Genomic DNA, 21,856 nt, shown 5'->3' with positions numbered 1-21,856 from the left:
ACATATATATATATGTATATATATATATTTTTTTTAACGTTTATTTATTTTTGAGACAAAGAGAGAGAGAGGGAGACACAGAAGCTGAAACATGCTCCAGGCTCTGAGCTGTCAGCACAGAGCCCGATGCAGGGCTCAAACTCACGGACTGCGAGATCATGACCTGAGCCGAATTCAGCCTCTTAACCAACTGATCCACCCAGGCGCCCCTATATCAGTATATTTTTAAAGAAGCTCATTTTAGTTACATGTAGTAAATTGATTTAATAGAAACGCAAATAAATATATGGTTTTATTTTATTTCTTTTAAAATTTTAAATGCTTATTTATTTAATTAAACAATTTTAATCTTTATTTTTGAGAGAGAGAGAGAAAGAGATACAGATTGCGAGTGGGGGAGGGGCAGAGAGAGAGGGAGACATAGAATCCGAAGCAGGCTCCAGGCTCTGAGCTGTCATCACAGAGCCCCACGCAGGCTCGAACTCACAAACCGCGAGATCATGACCTGAGCCAAAGTCGGATGCTGAACCGACTGAGCCACCCAGGGGCCCCATAAATACATGGTTTTAAACAAAACCTGTTAAATACCTTGGAGAGAGGAATAGATTCTTTATTGAATAGAAGATATGAAATTAAAGCCAATCATTTAACACTCTGCATTTCTCACATTCTATAAAATGAGAAAGTTCAAGCCTATGAATTATGAAGTTTTCAAGCTCTGAAATCCCATGGCAGTCTCATCAACTACAAGCGAATAGATCATTCTTCAGTTAATCTCGCGATACTTGAAAATAGGTTTTTCTCCAAGGTACTTTAAATTGTCTCTCAAATGCATTTAGCAAGCCTTTCCAAAGAGAGCACAGAGACTACCTTTACTATTAACAGTTGTGCAAACAACAGCATATTAAGATGGAATGTATAAAGCATGGATCATGAAGGAAGGCTTCCCTCTTTGATTTCGTCTTCATACTAATTCCTTTCAAGTCCTCAAATTTAACTAAGGTTGGCTGTTACTAAAAACTTACATTGTTTTTTCAATATTCTTTGCATATTGTCATATTGACATGATCAAATCATATCTTTCAAAGACTTAGGGGTTTTAAAAATAAGATCAGAAAATTGATCCTCTTAACCACGTTTAAAATGGTATTTCTAAAACTCCACTGGGAATCTTGCATAACCTAGACATGCTGTTTTTCCTTGACTCCTGATCTAAAAGAAAAAGAACATATAGAAGTTGCTTACTTTTACTAATGTCGTATTTCATTTTGTGGAAATCACATTAATCTAACACTCAAGTGTTTTTGCAACTGAAACTATAAAACAGCATGAAGCAACAACACAGTGGAAATCAGAACTGAAAACATGAGAGGTGCACTCTGACAGGCTGGTTATTTTTACAGGTGTCCTGCTATAAAGTGATTTCCGAATGTCCATTCATAGCACATTGGACAATAACAGTGAGGAAGGTCAAGGGTACAATCTTTCCATGTGGCTTTAAATGTTTCCTGGGTTACTTCAAATGTACTTTGAGTTAAAATGACCTTTTTATATAGATCCACACTATAAAAGAGGTCTGGATTTTGATCTGCTATCAAAAATATATTTCAAGTAATTTCTTTCTTTTTAAAAAAAAATTAAATGTTTATTTACTTTTGAGAGAGACAGAGAGAGAGAGAGAGAGAGAGAGAGAGAGAGACAGAGACAGTGAGAGTGGGGGGAGGGCAGAGAGAGAGGGAGACAGAGAGAGACAGAATCTGAAGCAGGCTCCAGGCTCTGAGCTGTCAGCACAGAGCCTGATGTGGGGCTGGAAGTCGCAAACCGTGAGATCACGACCTGAGCCGAAGTTGGACGCTTAACCAACTGAGCCACCCAGGCGCCCCATTTCAGTTAATTTCTAATCATATTTCAAACCAAGCTAACTGAAAAGCAGTTTATCTGTAAATTTCATAAATTCTCTGTGTAATGCTAGTGGAAAAAGCATACATAATTGATAAAGAAGATAAAATGTGGGTTAAGTAAACCTTAAAAATGTCCTTAATGTGTAACATTTAAATATTTTTCTCTTCATGGATCAAATCAGAACCAATATGCTCAAAATGGGATATTAGCACTTAGTTATCAATATCATTTCAGATAAAAGGCATCTGAATGTCTCCAGAAAATATCTTACATGATCCAGTATTAACCAGCTATAATGGAAAATGCAGAAAACACCAGATTCTGTTTCTATTGACACGATCTCTATTGTTTCCCTAAGACTCCTTCTGTTATTTAAAGGTGGATTCCTGTTTTTCTGTCCATAAAACAGAGCCAATAAACTAGGTTTCATCTGTAGAAGTTCTCAGATAATCACTGTTTCCTCCCTTCTTCCTCCCCAAATTATGCTGAAAACATTTTATTCTAAAAATAGGGCTCTCATTCTTATGTCACACAACCAAATGGACCAACAGCATTATCTGATTTAATCATAATGAATTTAACATGAAATATTACTATTAGAAACATTATAAGTCTGGTATTGTGATATATTTATTTTGTCTTTTCAGGTTTAAAGAAAGCAACTCCATATCAGCTTTGCGCTGAATAGTTCCTAGAGCATGTTAGCAAAGTGTTTAAAGGTAACTCAATATTTTTCCCAAGGTACATTTTAAATGACTCATGGTATAATTAAAATGAAAATCGCTTAGTCTTTCTATTCATAAAAATGCCATTGGAAAAATCTACGGATCCACAAATTAAGGCTATCGTGCTTTACACTGCAATGCAATTAAACAAATCTTATACAGAGAAAACAGAAAGAGCATCAATAAACCTAAATGCCAAATTACATTGAGACAAAGCCCTGAATTTTCATTTTGGGTTTGTCCCAGAAGCTTTTAAGTGGAAGAAAAGGGGGGAAACATTGAGCAAGAGGAAGAAAGAACATTAAGAAATAAAGATAGCAGAGTCTGCCTTAAATTCTACAGGGAAATGAGAATATGATATCCTCCTAAATTGGCACTGTTTCAAATTGTGTTTCTGCAGGACTAATGAAATGAGAAGTGTTGTTTCAAGCTTCATGCCATGTCAGAGAATATCAAACTAACATGCCCTTGAGTTCATCAGGATGGTCTATGTGGTGTATATTCTCCAATCTAGAGGCTTCTTAGCAGGTAGAAAGTGCTGGCCTTTGCAGAGAGCTTTCCTTCTCCTTCAAAGTTTGGCTTTCCTTGTATCTGGAAGAAGCAGCTTTGATGAATATGTGGTGCATATATTTATTATTTTTTAATCTACATATGACATTTATTTTTAAAAAGTTTATTTACTTTGAAAGGGATAAAGAGAGAGCTGGGGAGGGGTAAAAAGAGGGAGAGAGAGAGAATCCCAAGCAGGCTCCACACTGTCAGCATGGAGTCCAATACGGGGCTCAAACTCACAAACTGTGAGATCACGACATGAACCAAAATCCAGAGTTGGACATTTAACCAACTGAGCCACCCAGGTATCCCTACATATGACCCTTTTTTTTTACTTACATGTTGAAATTTTAAAATAAAAATCGTGTAGTATGCCCTCATTTTTTCAATGTGGAAGAAACTGAATTATGTGTATTATAAAAGTTATATTTTATACTTTTCATATCATGGGGCTACAAGCCATTTTCTGTTATGGAAATACAGCCTATTTTTGGTAGATTTATGGAAGGGATTGAAACCACATACATTCAGGGTAGATACGTATCTCAGTCATTAGTTATATTTTATGATGATGTATCTAATTCTAATTGAGGTCTTACACTAATATGGATAAACATCTCCTAATACTTGTTAGTCAGGAAAACCACATACGAAAGAGCATTCTCAGCTTCCAACTCCATTCAATATAAAGATCCCTGTCAAATCACGTCTTGACTCAAGTGTTTGTCCCAGAGGTGGTAATTGACCTGCAGACCTATTGAGCTGATTTCAGCCTTGTCAATCAGCATCCCCAAAGGAGAAAGCACTTACCAGGCATTCTCCAGTGATGTCATCACAAGATTCTGCATGGCCAAAGCATTGACATGGTTCACAGATGCCACCCAAAATAGTGCCATTGACTCGTCTGTGCCGAGGCCAACAAGACTGAAAGAAAGATAAGGTTTCAAGTCTCAGGGATTTTTTTCTTAAGGTTTTTTTTGTTTTGTTTTGTTTTTTTGTTTGTTTTTTGTTTGTTAAAGGGAAATATTTAGGTAGCAAATTCAGCAAACATGCTCATCAAAGTGTTGCTACTATTGAAACATTGCTACAGAGCTATTCCTCCTGACATTTGGGACTTTTGTACTGACCTTAGCATTATTGGCAGGTATGAGATTAGAGGAAGCATTAGCTTGGTGTCTCTTCTGAAATGGTAAAATAAAGAAGAGATAAAAAGAATTGAAATGTGACAGTCTCAAAGTAAAAAGCACAGACAGGAAAATAGAAGGAAAAGTACTGAAAAAAAAAGCAGCAGACATAAAAAGACTTTCAGAGAACCTTAGCCTAAGAGAGCACCTAATATCATCCAAAGGAATGTCGATTTTCTGGAATACATTCCCTCACCCACACAGAACTGCCCTTAATTCTGTCACTTTACAATCATTGGGAAGAAAGGTAGTGTCCCACTCTTACATTTGACCCACATACACAGCTGATGTCTACACATAAAGAGTCCATATCTTTCATTCTCATCCTATTATGTTTTCTCAAACTTGCACATGATTCATTTACCATATATTCCCTTGATATTTTATTTTCATTGCATTATTCTACTAGAAGTCTACTTACATTCATCATTCCTTTTAAAAGTGTGGAACACTTTATTATACAAAAATGGAATTCTGATTAAAAACATTCAGGCCTTAGAATAACTTTATGTCACCATCAGCTCTAGGTTCACTGTCACTCTTAATTAAGTTTCCCTTCCATGGGGGTTACTACAAACTGTATGGGATGCACAACTGGGGGGGGGAGGGCAAACACTGCTGCCCTCTGGAAGCTTGTGTTCTCTCTCAAGTTCTAATTTCATTTTGTGGGTGATTTATTATATTTCTGGCTGGTTTACTACAACGTAATATATCATGAAAAGACCTTTTTTTCCAGTTGAAAATGGAAACAAGAGAGAAACCACTGAAGTAATAAAGTTTATAGAATTGTGTTGTGTACTGCTAGAAATGTTCATTCTGCCTCAGGGTGTGAAGGTTCTTAAATTTGAACATCAATAACAAACACATAAAAAAGGGTCTGCTGATACTTCACATCTGAAAGGAAAGCAAAAATGACTTTCCTCTTAATTTGGGCAGTACAAGAAAGGTGTTGATTTTTTTGCCCCTTTCTAATAATTTCTCCTCATTAAATTTTTTGCCACCTTAGATTCAGTGTAGAAGAGATTTCCTTCTCCAATACGTATTTTTAAAAACTGGTGAAGTCATATACCCAGAAGAGGGTAGAAACCAAGGGTGTTGATAACAGAGAGAGAACTGACTTACTGTTTTCAGGACAAATATTCATAGAATTGTCATTAATGAGCTTTTTTTCTTTTAATACTCTGCAAATGTCCTACTCATACCATAGCCTCATCAAATCTGTAAGTATCAGCGATATCTCCATTTGCCATATTCTTTTCTGGAACAGTGGAGCGGGGCATGCAGAATTCTTCCTCTCCTGAGATAAGTCACTACACTCATAATATGCATTCCATTATCTGTTATCTTTCCAATACTCTTTCTCTGGGCTCTACCAGTAATACCTTCCTTTTCCACTGGATCATTACTATCAGCTCAAAAATATGATTTTCTATCCCCATTAAAAGTTAACAGATGTGACAAAATTACTTCCTTAATATCTCAGAGCTTTCCAGTTACCTACCTGTTTTTCTTTCTCAGTAAAACTACTCTAAAAAGTCTTCTCTTCTTCACTTCCCTCTCATGCTTCATTCCATTCTACTCTGTCTTGTGCCATCACCACTCAATTACAACTGACCTTGGCTATGCCACCACATTCCAGGTAACCAAAGCTGGTAGACCATTCTGTGACTGCATTTTATCTGACCTCTCATCAACATGTGGCTTAGTTGACTCCTCTCTCCCTCAAATGCCCTCTGCTCTCAATTTCCATGCCATCACAACTCCATGTTTCCACATTGGCTTTTTGCTTTCTCCTCTGCTTTGACCCAACTTCTCATTGGCAAGAACTCCTAGGGGCTTGATCGCTTTCCTCCTCTTCACACTGTCTCCTAGGTAATTTTATTCAGCCCCATAGTTGATGATCTCTTCCAGACCTGTAGACCAGACGGATATTCCAGGTTCAGGACCTGCATATTCAACTGTAAAGTTGACATCTAGTTTACACTTTTCACACCTAATATTTCTAAAATGGATTGTTGATTCCATCTTCTGCCCACTGCTAATCCTCCCCAGTCTTCCTCAGCTTAGTAAATGGCTTTGCATACAATTGCTCCAACTGGTAATCTATGACTCATTTCTTTCTTTTTTTTAAGTTTTATTTATTTATTTTGAGAAGAAGAGAGAGAGTGAGCATGATCAGGGGAGGGAGGGAGGGAGGGGAGGGAGGGAGAGAGAGAGTGAGAGAGACAGAGAGAGAGAGACAGAGAGAGAGAGAGAGAGAATCCCAAGCAGGCTCTGCACTGTCAGTGCAGTGCCCAATGTGGGGGTCGACCCCACAAACCATGAGATCATGACCCGAGCTGAAATCAGGAGTCAGACGCTTAACTGACTGAGCCACCCAGGCACCTCTATGACTCATTCTTAAATTCCTTACTTCTTTAAACTCTGCTCTGGTATGTAATCTACAATAAATCCTATTGGTTATACTATCAAAATAGAGAGTAAACCCATATCGTTTTACATCCCCTGCCATTATCCTAACATAAACCATAATAGTGTCTCCTACCACAGTAGTCTATGAGCCACTCTTCCTCTTATTCTTGCCTTCCTATATTATGTTCTTCACTCTGTAGCCATAAAGAGTTTTTCGAATAAGAAAACTAAGATCGAGTCACTACCCTCCTTAAAGTATTCTAACGATTTTCTATTATGCTTAGGATAGAATCCCAAATTATTATAATACATACAAAGCTCCGGATGGTTTGGCTCCTCCAGTCACATCATGTACTATTCTCTCCCTTGCTTACTATGTTCTAGTCGGCCTTGCCCTCTTTCAGGTCCTTGCAGACTCCAAGCTCCTTTCCACTTCCTCCTAAGCCACTTCCAGCTTTCTCTGCGTAGCTGACCCTTCTCACTCTTCAACACCCAGTTTAGATGCTACCACTTCAGACAGCCTTTCCCAAAACCTTTTACAAAGTAGTCCCTCTTATCTATTCTTCCTGTGCCCATTCTTAGTAGCTGTATCGAGACACCTTGTTCATTTTCTTCATGACATTTATTACATGTATTTAAATATGTTCTCTGGCATACTGTCTAGCCTACAACCAAATGTAATGTCCTTGAGGGTAGGGACTATACCTGTGTTGTTGATCACCTAATCAGCCATGCCAAGGGTCTTGACTGTGTCAAAATGCATGATTATCAACATCTATTAGCTAAACAAAAGTATGAACACTCCTATGAGGTGGTTAATTTTATTTTGATCATATAGAAAGAAGCAAAAACTGAGATTTGAATTAAAACACATTTTTTCAGTACCAGATGTTGCTTACACTTCTTCACCTGTCCCACTTGTGAAGTGAAATGAATTATGATGGTATTAAGAGTATAAGAAAAATTGGAAAGATAAACTGCAGAGGGATTTATAAGAAGTCAGGTAGAAATGAAGAAAAAAAAAGGTTTGAATCAACACTGTGGCCCCAAATAGAGTAAAAGAGAATGATATTATAGTGAGTGGTTTGACCTGGTTTTTGGCAACCTAGCATGAAGACATTCTGGTCTTTGTAAGTTACTCAGCATTGCAGAGGTCTGTGCATATTAGGGTTAGTAAAGCTGATGTGACTGGCCTTATGAACTCAGTAAAAAGCAGATGAAATCAGGAAAGGACAGGAATGAATGCGAGCAAGTCTAAACATCTGATGTTTTGTTTGGATTCTTTCATACTCGTGTGCTTCTCTCTTCCCACCTAATTGTTACCATTGTTTAGCCTCCAATTTGAGGTTTTTCCACTGCAGGATACTTTCAGTGACACCTGTCTCTGCTCACCTCTTTGAATGATTATTGCACTTATGTTCTGTACCACTCACCCGTCCCTTAATTATATAGTGCTGTGATCCAATTTTTCATAGGTATTTGTTCTGTCTCCCTAAACAGATTGTGAGCTCTTTAAGGATGGGGATTTTGATGTAATCTTCTTGATAATCCCTTCAGCACCTAGTGCAGAATTTACCAAAGATTCACAATAAATATTTTTGAAGAAAGGAAAGAAGAAACAAAAAACCTAGCCAACTGAGCAATTCTGATATTTAATTTTGTATCGACGGGTATTTGGAACTTCCATAAAGATGATGAAGAGTACTAGGGAAAACAAATGTGGGGGTAAGTGGTAAAACAAGCATAGAATCAGGGTGCTCATTCTTCCAATTGAAATAGGAACTTAAAGGTTCAAAGACAGCTTTCTGGTTTGAAATAAAAACTGCTGGGCTCTTCATAAAGTATGTGCTTCATCAAATACAGCATGTATTTTATATGTAAAAATCAAATTAATGTTGACAGAGCTAATTTATTGCCACAATTATTTTTCTCTTCTTGAGATGAATTTTGGAAAAGCAAGGACATCAATGAATTTCATTTCATTTTATTTCTAGATAGGTGAATCTGAGCCTGGCTAAAGAAAACACATTTGTCATGAAGATGACTCTGAATCCTATGTATCTTCTAAAAGCATGCATTATTTCAGAGTACAACAGAGCTGACGGAGCAATGCCCAGAGTATTTCTATAAATGGCATAATGGGATAGTGTGCTGAAGTAGAACATCTTGGTACACTCAAACGATTCCTTAAAGGCACCATTTTTAAAGAATTTAAGCTCCTATTTATCTGCAAGCCATGTCCTCTATCAGGAAAATTGTGTTTACGTTATATGACTGGGTTTCAAGGAAACCAATTTCAAACCACCTAAGAAAAAGTACGTAGAAGTAAATAAAAGTTATTACCTTAAAACGACACACTGTGGTATTAAGTAAGAAATGTTAATCTTATTAGAAATCTAGAATACTGGGGTAACAAGGAATATCTCAAATAAATGAATCAAAGGCATGTAGGGAATTTCCAGATCACGGTATTTCTTCCATGTATTATATCTTGATGTTTTAAAGATTCTATCCTTCAGAGGCTTGCGGTTTGGCATTCTTAGAAATAAAGCAGAGCAAGAGTATGGTACAGAAGATTAGAAACTAGAGAGAAAGGGGAAAACAGTGCTAATTCCTGGTAAGCGCTGAGGTAGAAATGAAAGGAAATTATTTTGAAATATTAAATATTACTCTGCTATCATTCGTCTTATCTTATCAACCAATGAAATAGGAAATAAACACTTAGGGAAACCTCAGATTTTCATCTGTAGCAAGGTAAAATATCCAAAAGAGAAACATAACTTCAAGATGACGTAATATGAGCGGTGCTCTATTAGAAAGTCATGATTTGGGGCACTCAAGCATCTTCTTTAAGTAAAACACTATCATTTATTTGCGCCATCATTGATGGAGGACGGTTTGCTGAAAGCAATGTTGAAGGAACTTGGGAGGCGCCAAGGATTTATTCTTGCAAACTTGCCTCACAAGAGGAGCCAGAATACCCAGGTGGACACTGGCAAATCTCCACGGCGGTTGCAATGGTTCCATCAGTAGGATAGGGGACTGCGGATTCAAGGCCAACAGAGCCCAGCCTGCAGTGGAAAGAAAAAGAGATGGTGACTAGGTAAACCAACTCTTAGGTACTATAGAGTTTGAGGAATAGTAATCAGGTTGGTAATATAGGTAAACTCTTTGTGGTGAGAGGGAAGGCCAACGAATATCTACAACTTGAAGCCCTGCTCATTCCTTCTATTAGGTAAAATATGTCCAGGTGCTCACAACCATGACCACATCAAATGCTGAAAAGATATGAGAATATTCTTGCCCAGTTCTTGGGTTTTGGCTATTTGTTTCGATTTCATTATTATTATTATTATTATTATTATTATTATTATTATTAATTTTTGGAGATAGTTTAAAATAATGTAGTTGAAGGTATTTTTAAAACAGAAAACATCACATGACTGACTCATTTTAACGTTCAACTAGAAAATCAAAGAAGACAATATTAATATCCAGCTCAAGCTTTTAAATTGAAAGGAAAGATGAAAGCAAAAAGAAAGAGAGAAGAAGGAAGGAAGGAAGCAAAGAAGGAAGGAAAGAGAGAAACAGAAAAAGAGAGAAAGAAAGAAAAAAGTGATTTTCATTTCTTTTCATCAGAAACAAATCTGCACATTGGGAGGTAAAAGTGAGACTTTTTCAAATACTCAGTTGAATTAGAACTATTTTCTTAATTTGTTTTGACCTGAATTAAATGCATTGTTCTATGTATCCATGGGTTTCATTTTATTAGTACTTCTGTACAATCTGGTGATTTTAGCAGAGTGATTTGGTGTCACTCATTATTTTGGGGAAAAGCTGGTTTGTCTAAACTGAAAACACTGTTAATATAAGTGGTATATGTGTATATTATGTGTGTGTGTATTTCCTATATATTTCCATATTTCCTATATATATATTTCCTTCCAAAATATGCAAACTTAATATGAATTAACAATTTAAATAAACATTGGTGTCTTTTGGATTTTTCAAATTTTTTTAAAAAGGAAATTTTAAAAGCTTTAAAACCTTTTTCACTCCCACTTTACTAATCCTAGACACTTGATAGTACCTTGCATGTGTATGACCTCATACATAACCAAAAAGTTGAAAAGAGAAACCAAAGCAATTGGGTGGGATCATCTTAGGGGCTGTGTGCTAACCGGCATCTTCTAAAGACAAGCCATTTATCTTTAGCTACAGAGTAGTTCATCCACAACCATTTCTTGAATGATTTCTTCTCTGGGAGAACAGTCTGTACAACCTAGTAAAAGGTCCTAAACTGGTAAGTGTTAAAAATCACTCTTTCATAGTGTTTAGGTTACATAGAGATTTTCAGAGAAATCTCTAAGTTGTCATTTTTTCCCCACCAAATCAATCTGTATAAGATGTATAAGTGGAGATTTTTTCATTTTTTAAATTGGGGTGAAATTCGCATAACATAAAAGTAACCATTTTAACGTGTTCATTTAGTACATTAACAAGGTTGTGCAACTACAACCTTTATTTGGTTCCAAGCATTATCGTCAGCCCATGTGAAAACCCTGTACCTATTAAGCAGTCACTGCCTATTCTGGCCTTATTTAGCCTCTGGTAAATCATGAATCTGCTTTCCGTCTCTATGGATTTATCATGGATAATTCTGGGTATTTCACATAAATGGAATAATATAATCAGACCTTTTGTGTCTGGCTTCTGTTAGTATAATGTTTTCAAAGTTCATCCATGTTGTAGCATGTATCAGTATATCCTTGTTATGACTGAGTAATATTCTATTGTATGAATATATCACAACATAGAGTTTGAAAGACAGTACTTGCTTGTGTCAACATGAGCTTATGAGCAACTTCTCACAAAGACTTTGTTGTGTCATCTATATACCTAGCCAGATCATCTCAATACAAGCTCAATACACTTTCATTGGATGGATGAATGGATGGATAGATGGATAGTAGGTATATGGATAGATGGATAGATGAATGAATGGATACAAAACTACATATAAACAAACATACATGTATTAATAGATGAGTGGATAGGTAAATGAACAGGTGAATGGAACATAGTTATATTTTAGACAATGACTAACATACTCCCAGATAAATGCTAAAATAAAGCCTAGTATCCACATTCAGATGAATAAAGTCAGATAAGCAGGAGACAAATTACTTGTTTGATCAGATAAATAAATAAATAAATAAATAAATAAATAAATAAATAGAAAGCTATTAGAGTTAGAACTTGAGGTCAGAACTCATCTGAATTAATTGTGACATCTTACTGTCTGCACTTAATGAACTGTCCCAAGATTAACTTATCTTTCTGATCACTTTGCTTTCAGAATTAGATGATTTCATGATTGCTATACTAGTTGGTTATCTTATAAAAGACTGTCACAATTTACTAAACAGTAGACTGGTCAATTGTGTAGACAGTCCCCGGATTTTTAATATAAAATTGAGTATTGGAATGTTTTAAAATAGAAAAATGAGTAATTGACTACCTTAAGGAACAATTTAAAATATAACAAAACAAAAACAAAAATATTTTCTATGAATTGCCAAATTTCATTTGTCTTTACAACAACAGATGTTCCTTTCCTTAATCTGTGTAACCATTTTGAGCTGTAAGAAATTTCAACATTCAAAAATCTTTCCCAGCAATATTCCACATTAGCATTCACTGAGCAGACCCAATGTTCATCAGGTTCTGCTGTTGGTAAATGGGATTTTAATGTGTTTAACGGTTTTAAGTATTACTCATAAAGAAGGCTGCAGGTTTTTTTTTCCCTTCAATATGGACATTTTCTTTTCTTGATACGAGGCTGCATTCTTTTAAATATATAAAGGTAGTGGTAATAAAGTACTAAATTTTAGAAGTGCATGAACTATCAAAGATTTGTCAACTAAATCACATGTTTTAGCTGGCTATTTCCTCTTATTTTTGTGAGTTGGAAATACAGATAAGATGATGAAGAGAAAAGACATAATTGTGTAAGGTAGTATTGAAAATATTAGAATCATATGAGAAACATTGTCCTGGTACGGACTTAAAGATTGTCCTCAATACTTTGTTTCATTATATTTCTACCAGAGTTAGATAGGTTAAGCTTTACTAAAATAATAATAACAATAACACATAAATTATCCTTAGAAACAATAAGAACTTTGATCATAAAACTTTTATATAATTATTTTTTCTATACATCTTTTTTTTTCTATTGAAAGCATCCACTTAATTCTACTTAAACCAATGTTACTTTGGATCAGCCACCATAGATGAAGAGTTTATTGCTATTCAGTTGCTTTGTTCTATTTCGTTCTGTCAAAACTCAGAACTTCCTGCAGTCTCTACCTTGTGGAAGTCCCACCATGTTAGGGGGGACTGAGATACCTTTTATTCCACTCCTAAAAAGGCAAAGAATCATTTAGTGGCCCAGGCAATGTCTGAGTGGTTCATCTGAAAAAGAACTAGATGTTTTCATCAATCGCTTTTTAATCCCCCATCAAGTAAGGGAAATAACTGAAAGAATAGGATACTATTTCAGCCATTCATAAACATTATATTAAATGCTAATAGGATCATTTATCTCTTCCTTCTTAGACCTACCAGTATGTACTGTGCACATTTCTAATGCATTATTTATTACACTACCGTAAATGTATGTGTCTGCCTTCCATCGTCGACTATGCCTTTTTTTAATTCAATGATCATTTATCCATTATCGCATTCTTTTTGCTTAGCCTAGAACTACCACATCATAATAATTACTACTTACTAAGTGTCTGCTATCTTCTGTGTACTGTAATGGGGGCTTGACAGACATCTCATTTAACTCTGAGTGAACACAATGGGTAATCATGTTATTGTCTACATTTACAAATGAAGAACCTATGACTCAGAGAAGTGCTGTGTCCAATATAATACAGTTTGCAAACAGTGCAGCACAGATTCAAACCCAAGCATGACTCCAAAAGCAACGATCATGTTGTTACCCTACACTGCCCCCCAACATATTGCTAGATAGCATGGCTAATGTTTTTGGTACATCATTTTCTCACATAGCATTCAATCTTAAAATTTAGATAGTGTTTCTGCCATTTCGCAGAAGAGGAAACTGAGACTTAGAAAGGTATACATGAAAGGCAATAAATGCTGGCAGACTGAATGAATCCAATATTTACAGAATTTATTTGGCAGGTAGTCAAAGATAATGTGGAGGAAACATATGTGGGTTTAAACCTCTTATGAAGAGCCCAATGCCTAGTGAGTTGCATAAGTCTTTTAAGTTTTACAGGCCTTTTCAGTATAATTTCTTCAAAATATGGTTATCTGTACCATTAATTTCCAAAGATAGATGCATGGTATGCATCTATCAACAATGTTACTATAATCATCAAGATACTCCTTTATTTATAAGGGTTTTACTAGATTATTACATAAATTCTATGTAATATTTTTGATACATACCCCCCAACACACATTTACTCAAAAAAGTCATATGAACATGTCTTGCCTTGAAATGATTCTGTGTTCCTTTTTAAGCAATAAAGACACATGGGGTGTATGAGGATAAAGTCATGATGAGGGCTCAAATTCTTAGTGGCTTAACAGACAACAAAATGTTTACTCATGTAAAAATCCTTCACAGGTCTGGGTGACTGTTCAGGGCAATGTTTCAGGCTATTTGTATCTTCTTGTAGGTGAATAAGCTCCAGAAAGTCTCATGCTGGCATTTCGGTGCTGTGTGTGTGTGTGTGTGTGTGTGTGTGTGTGTGTGTGCATGTGTGTGTGTGTGTGTGAGAGCATGTGCATGCATGTAGGGGAATTATAATCACTTCTATTCACATTTTACTGGCTAAACCAAGTCATATGACCACATCTATTGTCAAAGGTTAGGGAAATGTAATATTACAGAAGGGGAAGTTTGGATCTAGGTATTTTCCCAAAGAAAATAAAAACACTAATTCAAAAAGATATACGCACCCCTATGTTTATTGCAGCATTATTTACAACAGCCAACACAGGCAAACAGCCTAGTGTCTAACAATAGATGAATGAATAAAAAAGATATGGTATATATAGACAATGGAATACTACTCAGCCATAAAAAAGAATGAGATCTTGCCATTTGTGATAACATGGAAGAACCTAGAGGGTATTATGCTAAGTGAAATAAGTCAGACAGAGAACGATAAATACCAAATAACTTCACTTATACGTGGAATCTGTAACACAAAGCAAATGGACAAACAAATAAACAACAGCAAAGATAGAAACTGGCTCATAACTATAGAGGACAAATAGGTGATTCCCAGAGTGGAGGTGACCAGGGGATAGGCAAAACAAGTGAAGGGAATTAAGAGGTACAAACTTCCAGTTACAAAATAAATTAGTCATGGGGATGAAAGTACAGCATCAGAAATATGCTCATTAATATTGTGACAGCTGTATGATGAGAGATGATACACATATTGAGGTCAGCATTTTGTTATGTATATAATTGTCAAATTACTATGTTTTACAGTGAAACTAATAATAATATATGTCAACTAACTTCAATAAGGATTTTAAAAATAATTTAAAATAAAATAAATAAAATAAAATAAATAAAATAAAATAAAAAAGGATGAGATCAGAGATTGATGAAAGATACTAACGTCTGCTACAAGGTAAAAGAAAACAATTTTTTGCAGAGTTTTATGCTGAATAAACATTTAAGAAGAGCTGAATAGACTCCTTGCTTGAATTAAATATCAAGAGTGCTACTAAAACTAGGGTTTGGGGAATTTAAAGGAGAAAGATGTATGATTTGGTTAAGTTGATTTCTCTTACATTTCTAAAAGAAGGCTGAAATTTTTCTATTTTTATATTCATCTTACCAATGTGGGCAAATGAGAAAGAAATCAATTAATTTTATTGCATTAACATCTCATCATTCTGGAAAAGAATGACAGCAAACACTGTCACAATTTTGGAATTATCACTATGTGCTTTATCCTAGATGGTCTCCAAAGTCTTAATAGTACTTGGTAGAAAATGTTATTGCTTGCAGTGACCAAGGTTGGATAGAAATGCTTCCAATTTCTCTGCCTATTTGCCATTAGCAAAATGCTTTTGCAGCCCTCTAATTCTATTCTCACGGTGACCTTTTGAAGCTGGCAAGGCAATTGTCCTTCTCTGTATTTCACAGACAGGGTGATTGAAATTCAGAGAGGTCAAAGCTACACTTATGTTTACAACTATTAAATAGCTGAATTGAAAACAGAAGTCAAAATCCTGACCCGCAGGCTAGTTCTCCTTCAACTATTCCTCTCCATCTCACCACAGAGCTGGAGGAAGCCAAGTCCATGAAGTGCACATGCTGAGAACCACCACGTAAGTAAATCTTCCTTAAATACACCTAAACACGAATTTTTGTTGAGACAGCCTCCGTTTACTTGTGCTTACACACAAACCGGATACCAAGTCAGAAGCGTACTGTGTAAGACAAGCTGAAATCGATTCAAGTGATGTTTTACAAATGTGACTCAATCCACTGGTAGATCAGAAATAAATACGATAAAACAAGTTCAGTGAGTCAGGATTTAGGCTGACTTTCTGCTTACCTGAAGGGGGTAGGAGTTTCAGATCTGCCATTGCCTTTTCCTTCTTGAACCATAGTGCTTTAGGGAATGTAGGCTGCAGAAGGCAGCCACCTACTTGGATTAGCTCCTGTGTCGGTTCACATAACCTTGCTCTGTGAACACGTCACTCGTACACGGGAAAAGTTCAGAAGGCTTCAAAAGAAACTGATGATTTTGACGGGTAGACACTGAACTTATCTGACATAAATCAGGGGGAAATGCCTTTGGATTAACTAGTCTGAGAAGCAATGCTGACAAAAATAAATAAACCCCCTAGCCACTTTTTGTCAATTTGGTTGTCATTCATATCGAAAGCCAGAGGACTCATCTCTCTGTACTGTTTAAACATCATGACAATCTCTATTTACTAAACGGGAGAAAAGATAATTAATTCCTAAGTGCTGCTTCACATCTTCATGGCATTTTAACCCAGCTCCTAACAGAATTGCCTATGCAAAAGAGGTACGCTGTTTGACAATGGTTCTGTTTATGAATCTGTAGCGTCCCCCTTTGGGAGACGGTAATGATGATTACACTTAGTTGAAATGGTACAAGTGAAAGACAAACTAGGCTGCACAAGCAAATGATGGGGGTGGAGGAGCATCAGCATTAAAAACAAGACAGCAACAACAACAACAACAAACAAACAAAAAAAAAAACCCACCTCTTGTAGATAAACCAGTACTGGAGACAATGCTTTGATTCTGAGTATGTCACAGAGTCAAGTTTTGGGTCATATTTCTTCATCTAACTTAATCTCAATTAGGGGAAAGTTAACATGCTACCTTGTGCTTATTATTAGGGCATAAAAGGGAAAGGGGGGGGTGGGGAGAAAGCTCATTCAGACATAGCTGAAGTTTGAATTTTCTTGGACAAACACATCACTGTTTTTAAAATGGAAAGCTTATAATCAGTCAGATATGAGCAGGTTTGATTCCAGTCAAAAGTTCTGTCTTTAGGGGCACCTGGGTGGCTCAGTCAGTTAAGCGTCCAACTTCAGCTCAGGTCATGATCTCATGGCTCGTGAGTTCGAGCCCCTTGTCAGGCTCTGTGCTGACAGCTCAGAGCATGGAGCCTACTTCGGTTTCTGTGTCTCCCTCTCTCTCTGCCCCTCCTCCCTCTCAAAAATAAATAAAACACTAAAAAGAAAAACTCCCTCTTTAAAGAAAAAGAAAGGAAAACAACTAATTCTATGTAACAGGCACTTTGCATAATTGCCACATATAATTTTTCACAATGACCCCTGAAAGGTAGACACTATAATCTCCACTTCACACTTGAAGAAAGCAAGTTTCCACAAGGACCAATCACTTGCCAAAGTCACACATAAAATAAGCAGTTGAACGCACTGAATTCCTAGTTAGTTTGGCTCCAAGCTTATGCTCTTTCCTCTACAACACACAACCTTATAGTCTTCTATGAAGAGACTTGTGATTATTTCAATGAAGGTGCTTAGGTTTCTTATTACAAACCACATGCTATTAAGTTAGAAACTGGTTAATTAATTAATGGAAGAAAACAGTTTACAAACCACTTTCCGAATATGGATACCCTGGAATTATACCTCTTTAGTTTCCCAGTGTCTGAGTCGTCATAAATGAGACTTTATTCTCCAGTATAGAGTTTTTCAGAATATGGATCCTTTTTTATCACATGTTCTAGCTGAATTGTGAAGGAATCATTGATACTAGAAAAGGGCTAAGACACATTTCTTTTGGGTGTTTAAATTTTAAAGTTTTAATAGAAACGCTTTTCAGAAAACTAGCGCTTGATTCTTAACTACTATTTGCAGAAAACCTGCATATCTTTAAAGTCACTGTTCTACCTAACGCGTGCTTGCTCCAAAGAAGTGTGTGAACACTGGGAGATGCAGTTCTTGAGTTTACCTGAAGGTGGCATCCATCCCAAGGTTGTAGGTGATTTGTATGAGGACTCTCTTTACATTCGCGAGCACTGTCATAAACTCTCTTCTACTGACAGGGAAATTTGTGCCATGTATGGTAAACAATTCTTCTTTAAGTGACAATGAATGGATATGTTCTTCATATGGTTGCAGATACACCTCGTCTTGGACTGTGCTGATCCTCAAGTCACTTCCCTAAAGGGGGGGAAAAGGATGAAAGTGTGAAAAGAAGGTATAAAACGGTAAAAAGTATCCATATTTGGATTTGCCACTTTGTGAATTATCCTCAGATTTTTAATTCCAGGTTGGCTTTCCTTGCCGTTTAGTATATTTCTGGTATATACGAGAGGAAGAGAAGGCAATTTAAATATTAGCCTTAACCAGATGCATTGCTAAGCATAAGCTTTGTTATACATAACCTTGTTTCCACTATTAACTAAATAATAGATACTTGGCAACTCATGCATGCCATGTGATTACAAATACCTATTTAATGCAAGTGCATAATAATTGGCATAATTCAAATATATTAGTTTATGGTGAATGTAGGTTGTATAGAAAAATAGGGAAGAAAAGTTACAACAGTGTATTGTATTAAGCTATGGTTTTAAAGGACTTTTCTATATGGGAAAACAAACAGAAACAAACAAGAAAAGTCCTGCAGTCTAGCATTCACAGTAAGATAATGGCATCATAATAGGGAATGGATTGACTGACCTTAAGGTTATCCTTCTTTACTGAGTTCATTTATATTAATAATACAGAACTTCACATTTTACGTTTAAAGAACCCCTTTTATCTCAAAGGAATTCCAAGACATACTTCTAGTTTTATAGATACACACACATGCATATATATTTAATAATATATATCATCCAGATCACTTCCTCTAATACTGGAAATACTTATTTTAGGGGAAGAATTTTGTCATTGATTCAGATGCATGAAAGGTTCAAGAAGAAGAACAACAAAGCCTGGCGCTAAATCAACATCAACCCACTGGAACCACAAATGTACATGCAAGTGTGTACTCTGAGGCTATGTGAGAGTTGGAGAAAGGGTATGCATTATGTGAAAGGAACAGTATGAGAAAGGGTGGGGGAGGGCCTCTAAGATATCTTTAGGCTTCCCACATTGTAGAATTGCCTATGGCCCTCCAAATCCTGAAAGTAATTTCTCCTATATCTTTCCTACTTAAATGAGGAGTTTGGAAGTCAAGATTAACTACACTAAATAAACAAGCTTCCCTTTTCATTTGTGTCGACCTAATATCAACAAAGAAGTAGACAATAAAATCTACTTGGAAGAAAGGGGAGATGGAAAAAATTAAACAGTGTAAATCATCATTTGCATAAACACTTGATCACTCTTATATTCTTGGGTACATGGTCGTTATACTTTTAATTTAAATTCCAGGTCTGGTCTAAAGGTCTTCTTTATCATTGCAACCTAACGAATATGTTCAGTCTTTTACATATATCTTAGTGTGAAACATAAGGCTGGCATAAGAACGTTTCCCAAGATACGGTATTTTCTATAGTTGTATATTAAATTAATCTCAAGCCAATCAGGTAAGGAATAATCTAAGAATGTAAAACAGTTGAACATAAGTGATCCACTCCGTACTTTACCTCTAAGATAACCATAATCTGGAGAACGTGTTCTGTATCTTCTTCCTCTTCCTCAAAGTCATATGAGATGGTAAATGTCAACTGTCCTCCAACTGCTGTAAGCTATAAGAGAAGAGATGTGTAATCATTACAAGACAGGAGATGGGCTGTTAAATCATATTTTACTTATTATTTTAAAATCATTTTATTGTTCTAGAGGGTAGGATTTGGAAGAAACAGAAATCACAAGAGTGCAGGGTGAGAATGATAGACATTTCTTTAGCAGTAACCTTTATACGAACCTTACCCATCAACAGCAAGCCTGACATAAATATAAATTCATGTATTATTTTCCCCAGGATTGCAGGCTTGCTGAAATAGGTTAAGTTCTGTGAAACCAAACACAGCCCCTCCTGTCATTTTCCTCGTCTATAGCTTGAGCTTTACAATTCCCAAGCAGAAAAGGATCTTTGTCAAAATTGGGAGATTTCTACCCATCCCCGAGGGTCACTCACTTTCTGTTGGTCTGAACGCTTTGAACAAAGACATCACTCCATTTGACAGCGACGTTACATAAACTATAAGCTAAGCTGGGAAATGTCGGTCAAAGAAAAATAAAGGAATAGCGGCAAATTTTATATTATGATACAATTCAACCAAAACTCCCAAAGAAGATACACTTTTCCCCGTGCAATCAAATATGCTTAGTTGGGATGAATGCTATTATTCCTTTTCATTAAATAAACCTCCTTCCTTCCAATATGCACGTCAAGCCCTGTGTTAATGGATGTTTGAGGTTTACATCTTCTGACATTGACAGTAACCTTGTAGAAAGGAAAAAAAAATAGGAAAGCAAGATCATTTATAGGACAGGAATCAACATTGGGGTTTGAGTGACAGATTCAATGCAAATACGGCAGTCCATTTTTAAAAATTCCACTCCGGCATTGTAAATAAAGACATTCATAAAACAAAGCTGATGATTTGTATTCTGCTGTTTCCTCCGTGCTGACAAACAGAGACCCAGCTTCACAGCCATCAGCTCTCCGTGGCCTCTTACTGCAGACCCTGACCACAAAGCAATTCTGGGTGATGCACTGGATGGAGGAGGAGGAGCCCGGATTCCTTGCAGAGTCGTTCCATGGGGAATGGCACATAGCTCTCCATGGCTGATGAAATAGGGTTTTCAACTTGCAGCTCCGCAATGTCTTCTAAGAGCTCATTACATGGAGCTCTACAAGGAACTAGAATTCAGAAAACTTTTATTCCCCTGTTCCCCTGAGAAATAGCCCTACTCTAATGTCTTCTGATATATAAAATAATAAATATCTGCCTGGACTATAGCGCTTGGCATCATTGTGAGTAAAAAGGGTAGATCAATGTAAAAGGTTTTTGGTTCTATTAAGATAAGCATCCAAAATATCACCTTGCAATAGAAGAGTCCAGAAAGGCAGCAGGAAAGAAGGCTTTATATATTTCAAAGAAGACTGAACTAATTTTCTACATTAATAAAAATATTTAGCAGGACGTAGGGATGGAGTTTGGGGAAAACACAAGGATATAGATCTATAATGTTGCAAAACTTTTGAGCTTCCAGTTATATTTTGATCATGTAAAATTTGGACTATGTGTTTTTATTTTCTTTGGAATATGTTTCTCTAAAAAAAAAAAGAAAGAAAAACACTCCATTTTAATTCATAGTTTCTTAATTTAAAAATTATACAAATGTGTGGACCTCAGAGATAAAGCTAATGCCTATTTTGCTAATAAAAAGAGTCAAGTGAGTGCAATTTGAATATCGAAGCTTTTCAGACTTGAGATAAAATAGAAAAATGTTTGATTTGTTATAATATTTCATTTGTTTATGCCATTTCCACACCTACTCATAATAATTATGAAATCATCTAGCATGTAAAACACTTTG

At 36.1% G+C, this 21,856-nt stretch overlaps 1 protein-coding gene across 8 annotated transcripts in view; it reads right to left on the bottom strand.

Annotated features, from left to right (window-relative positions):
• LAMA2 (laminin subunit alpha 2) overlaps positions 1–21,856 on the bottom strand; it is a 634,006-nt gene that overhangs the window by 265,323 nt on the left and 346,827 nt on the right. For 5 of the 8 annotated variants that reach the window (XM_043592301.1, XM_043592303.1, XM_043592302.1 and 2 more), the window contains exons 13-17: positions 19,954–20,055; positions 18,306–18,517; positions 9,735–9,846; positions 4,307–4,360; positions 3,990–4,103 (exon numbers count right to left, since the gene is read on the bottom strand). In XM_043592301.1, coding sequence (XP_043448236.1) covers positions 3,990–4,103; positions 4,307–4,360; positions 9,735–9,846; positions 18,306–18,517; positions 19,954–20,055 — 594 coding nt within the window. The remainder of the gene's footprint in view (positions 1–3,989; positions 4,104–4,306; positions 4,361–9,734; positions 9,847–18,305; positions 18,518–19,953; positions 20,056–21,856) is intronic. The other 3 variants (XM_043592304.1, XM_043592307.1, XM_043592308.1) reach the window with 1 other exon arrangement.

Source organism: Prionailurus bengalensis, chromosome B2 (genome assembly GCF_016509475.1).
Source record: "Prionailurus bengalensis isolate Pbe53 chromosome B2, Fcat_Pben_1.1_paternal_pri, whole genome shotgun sequence".
Lineage (NCBI taxonomy): Eukaryota > Metazoa > Chordata > Mammalia > Carnivora > Felidae > Prionailurus > Prionailurus bengalensis.
This window is presented reverse-complemented; position numbering and strand designations above follow the sequence as displayed.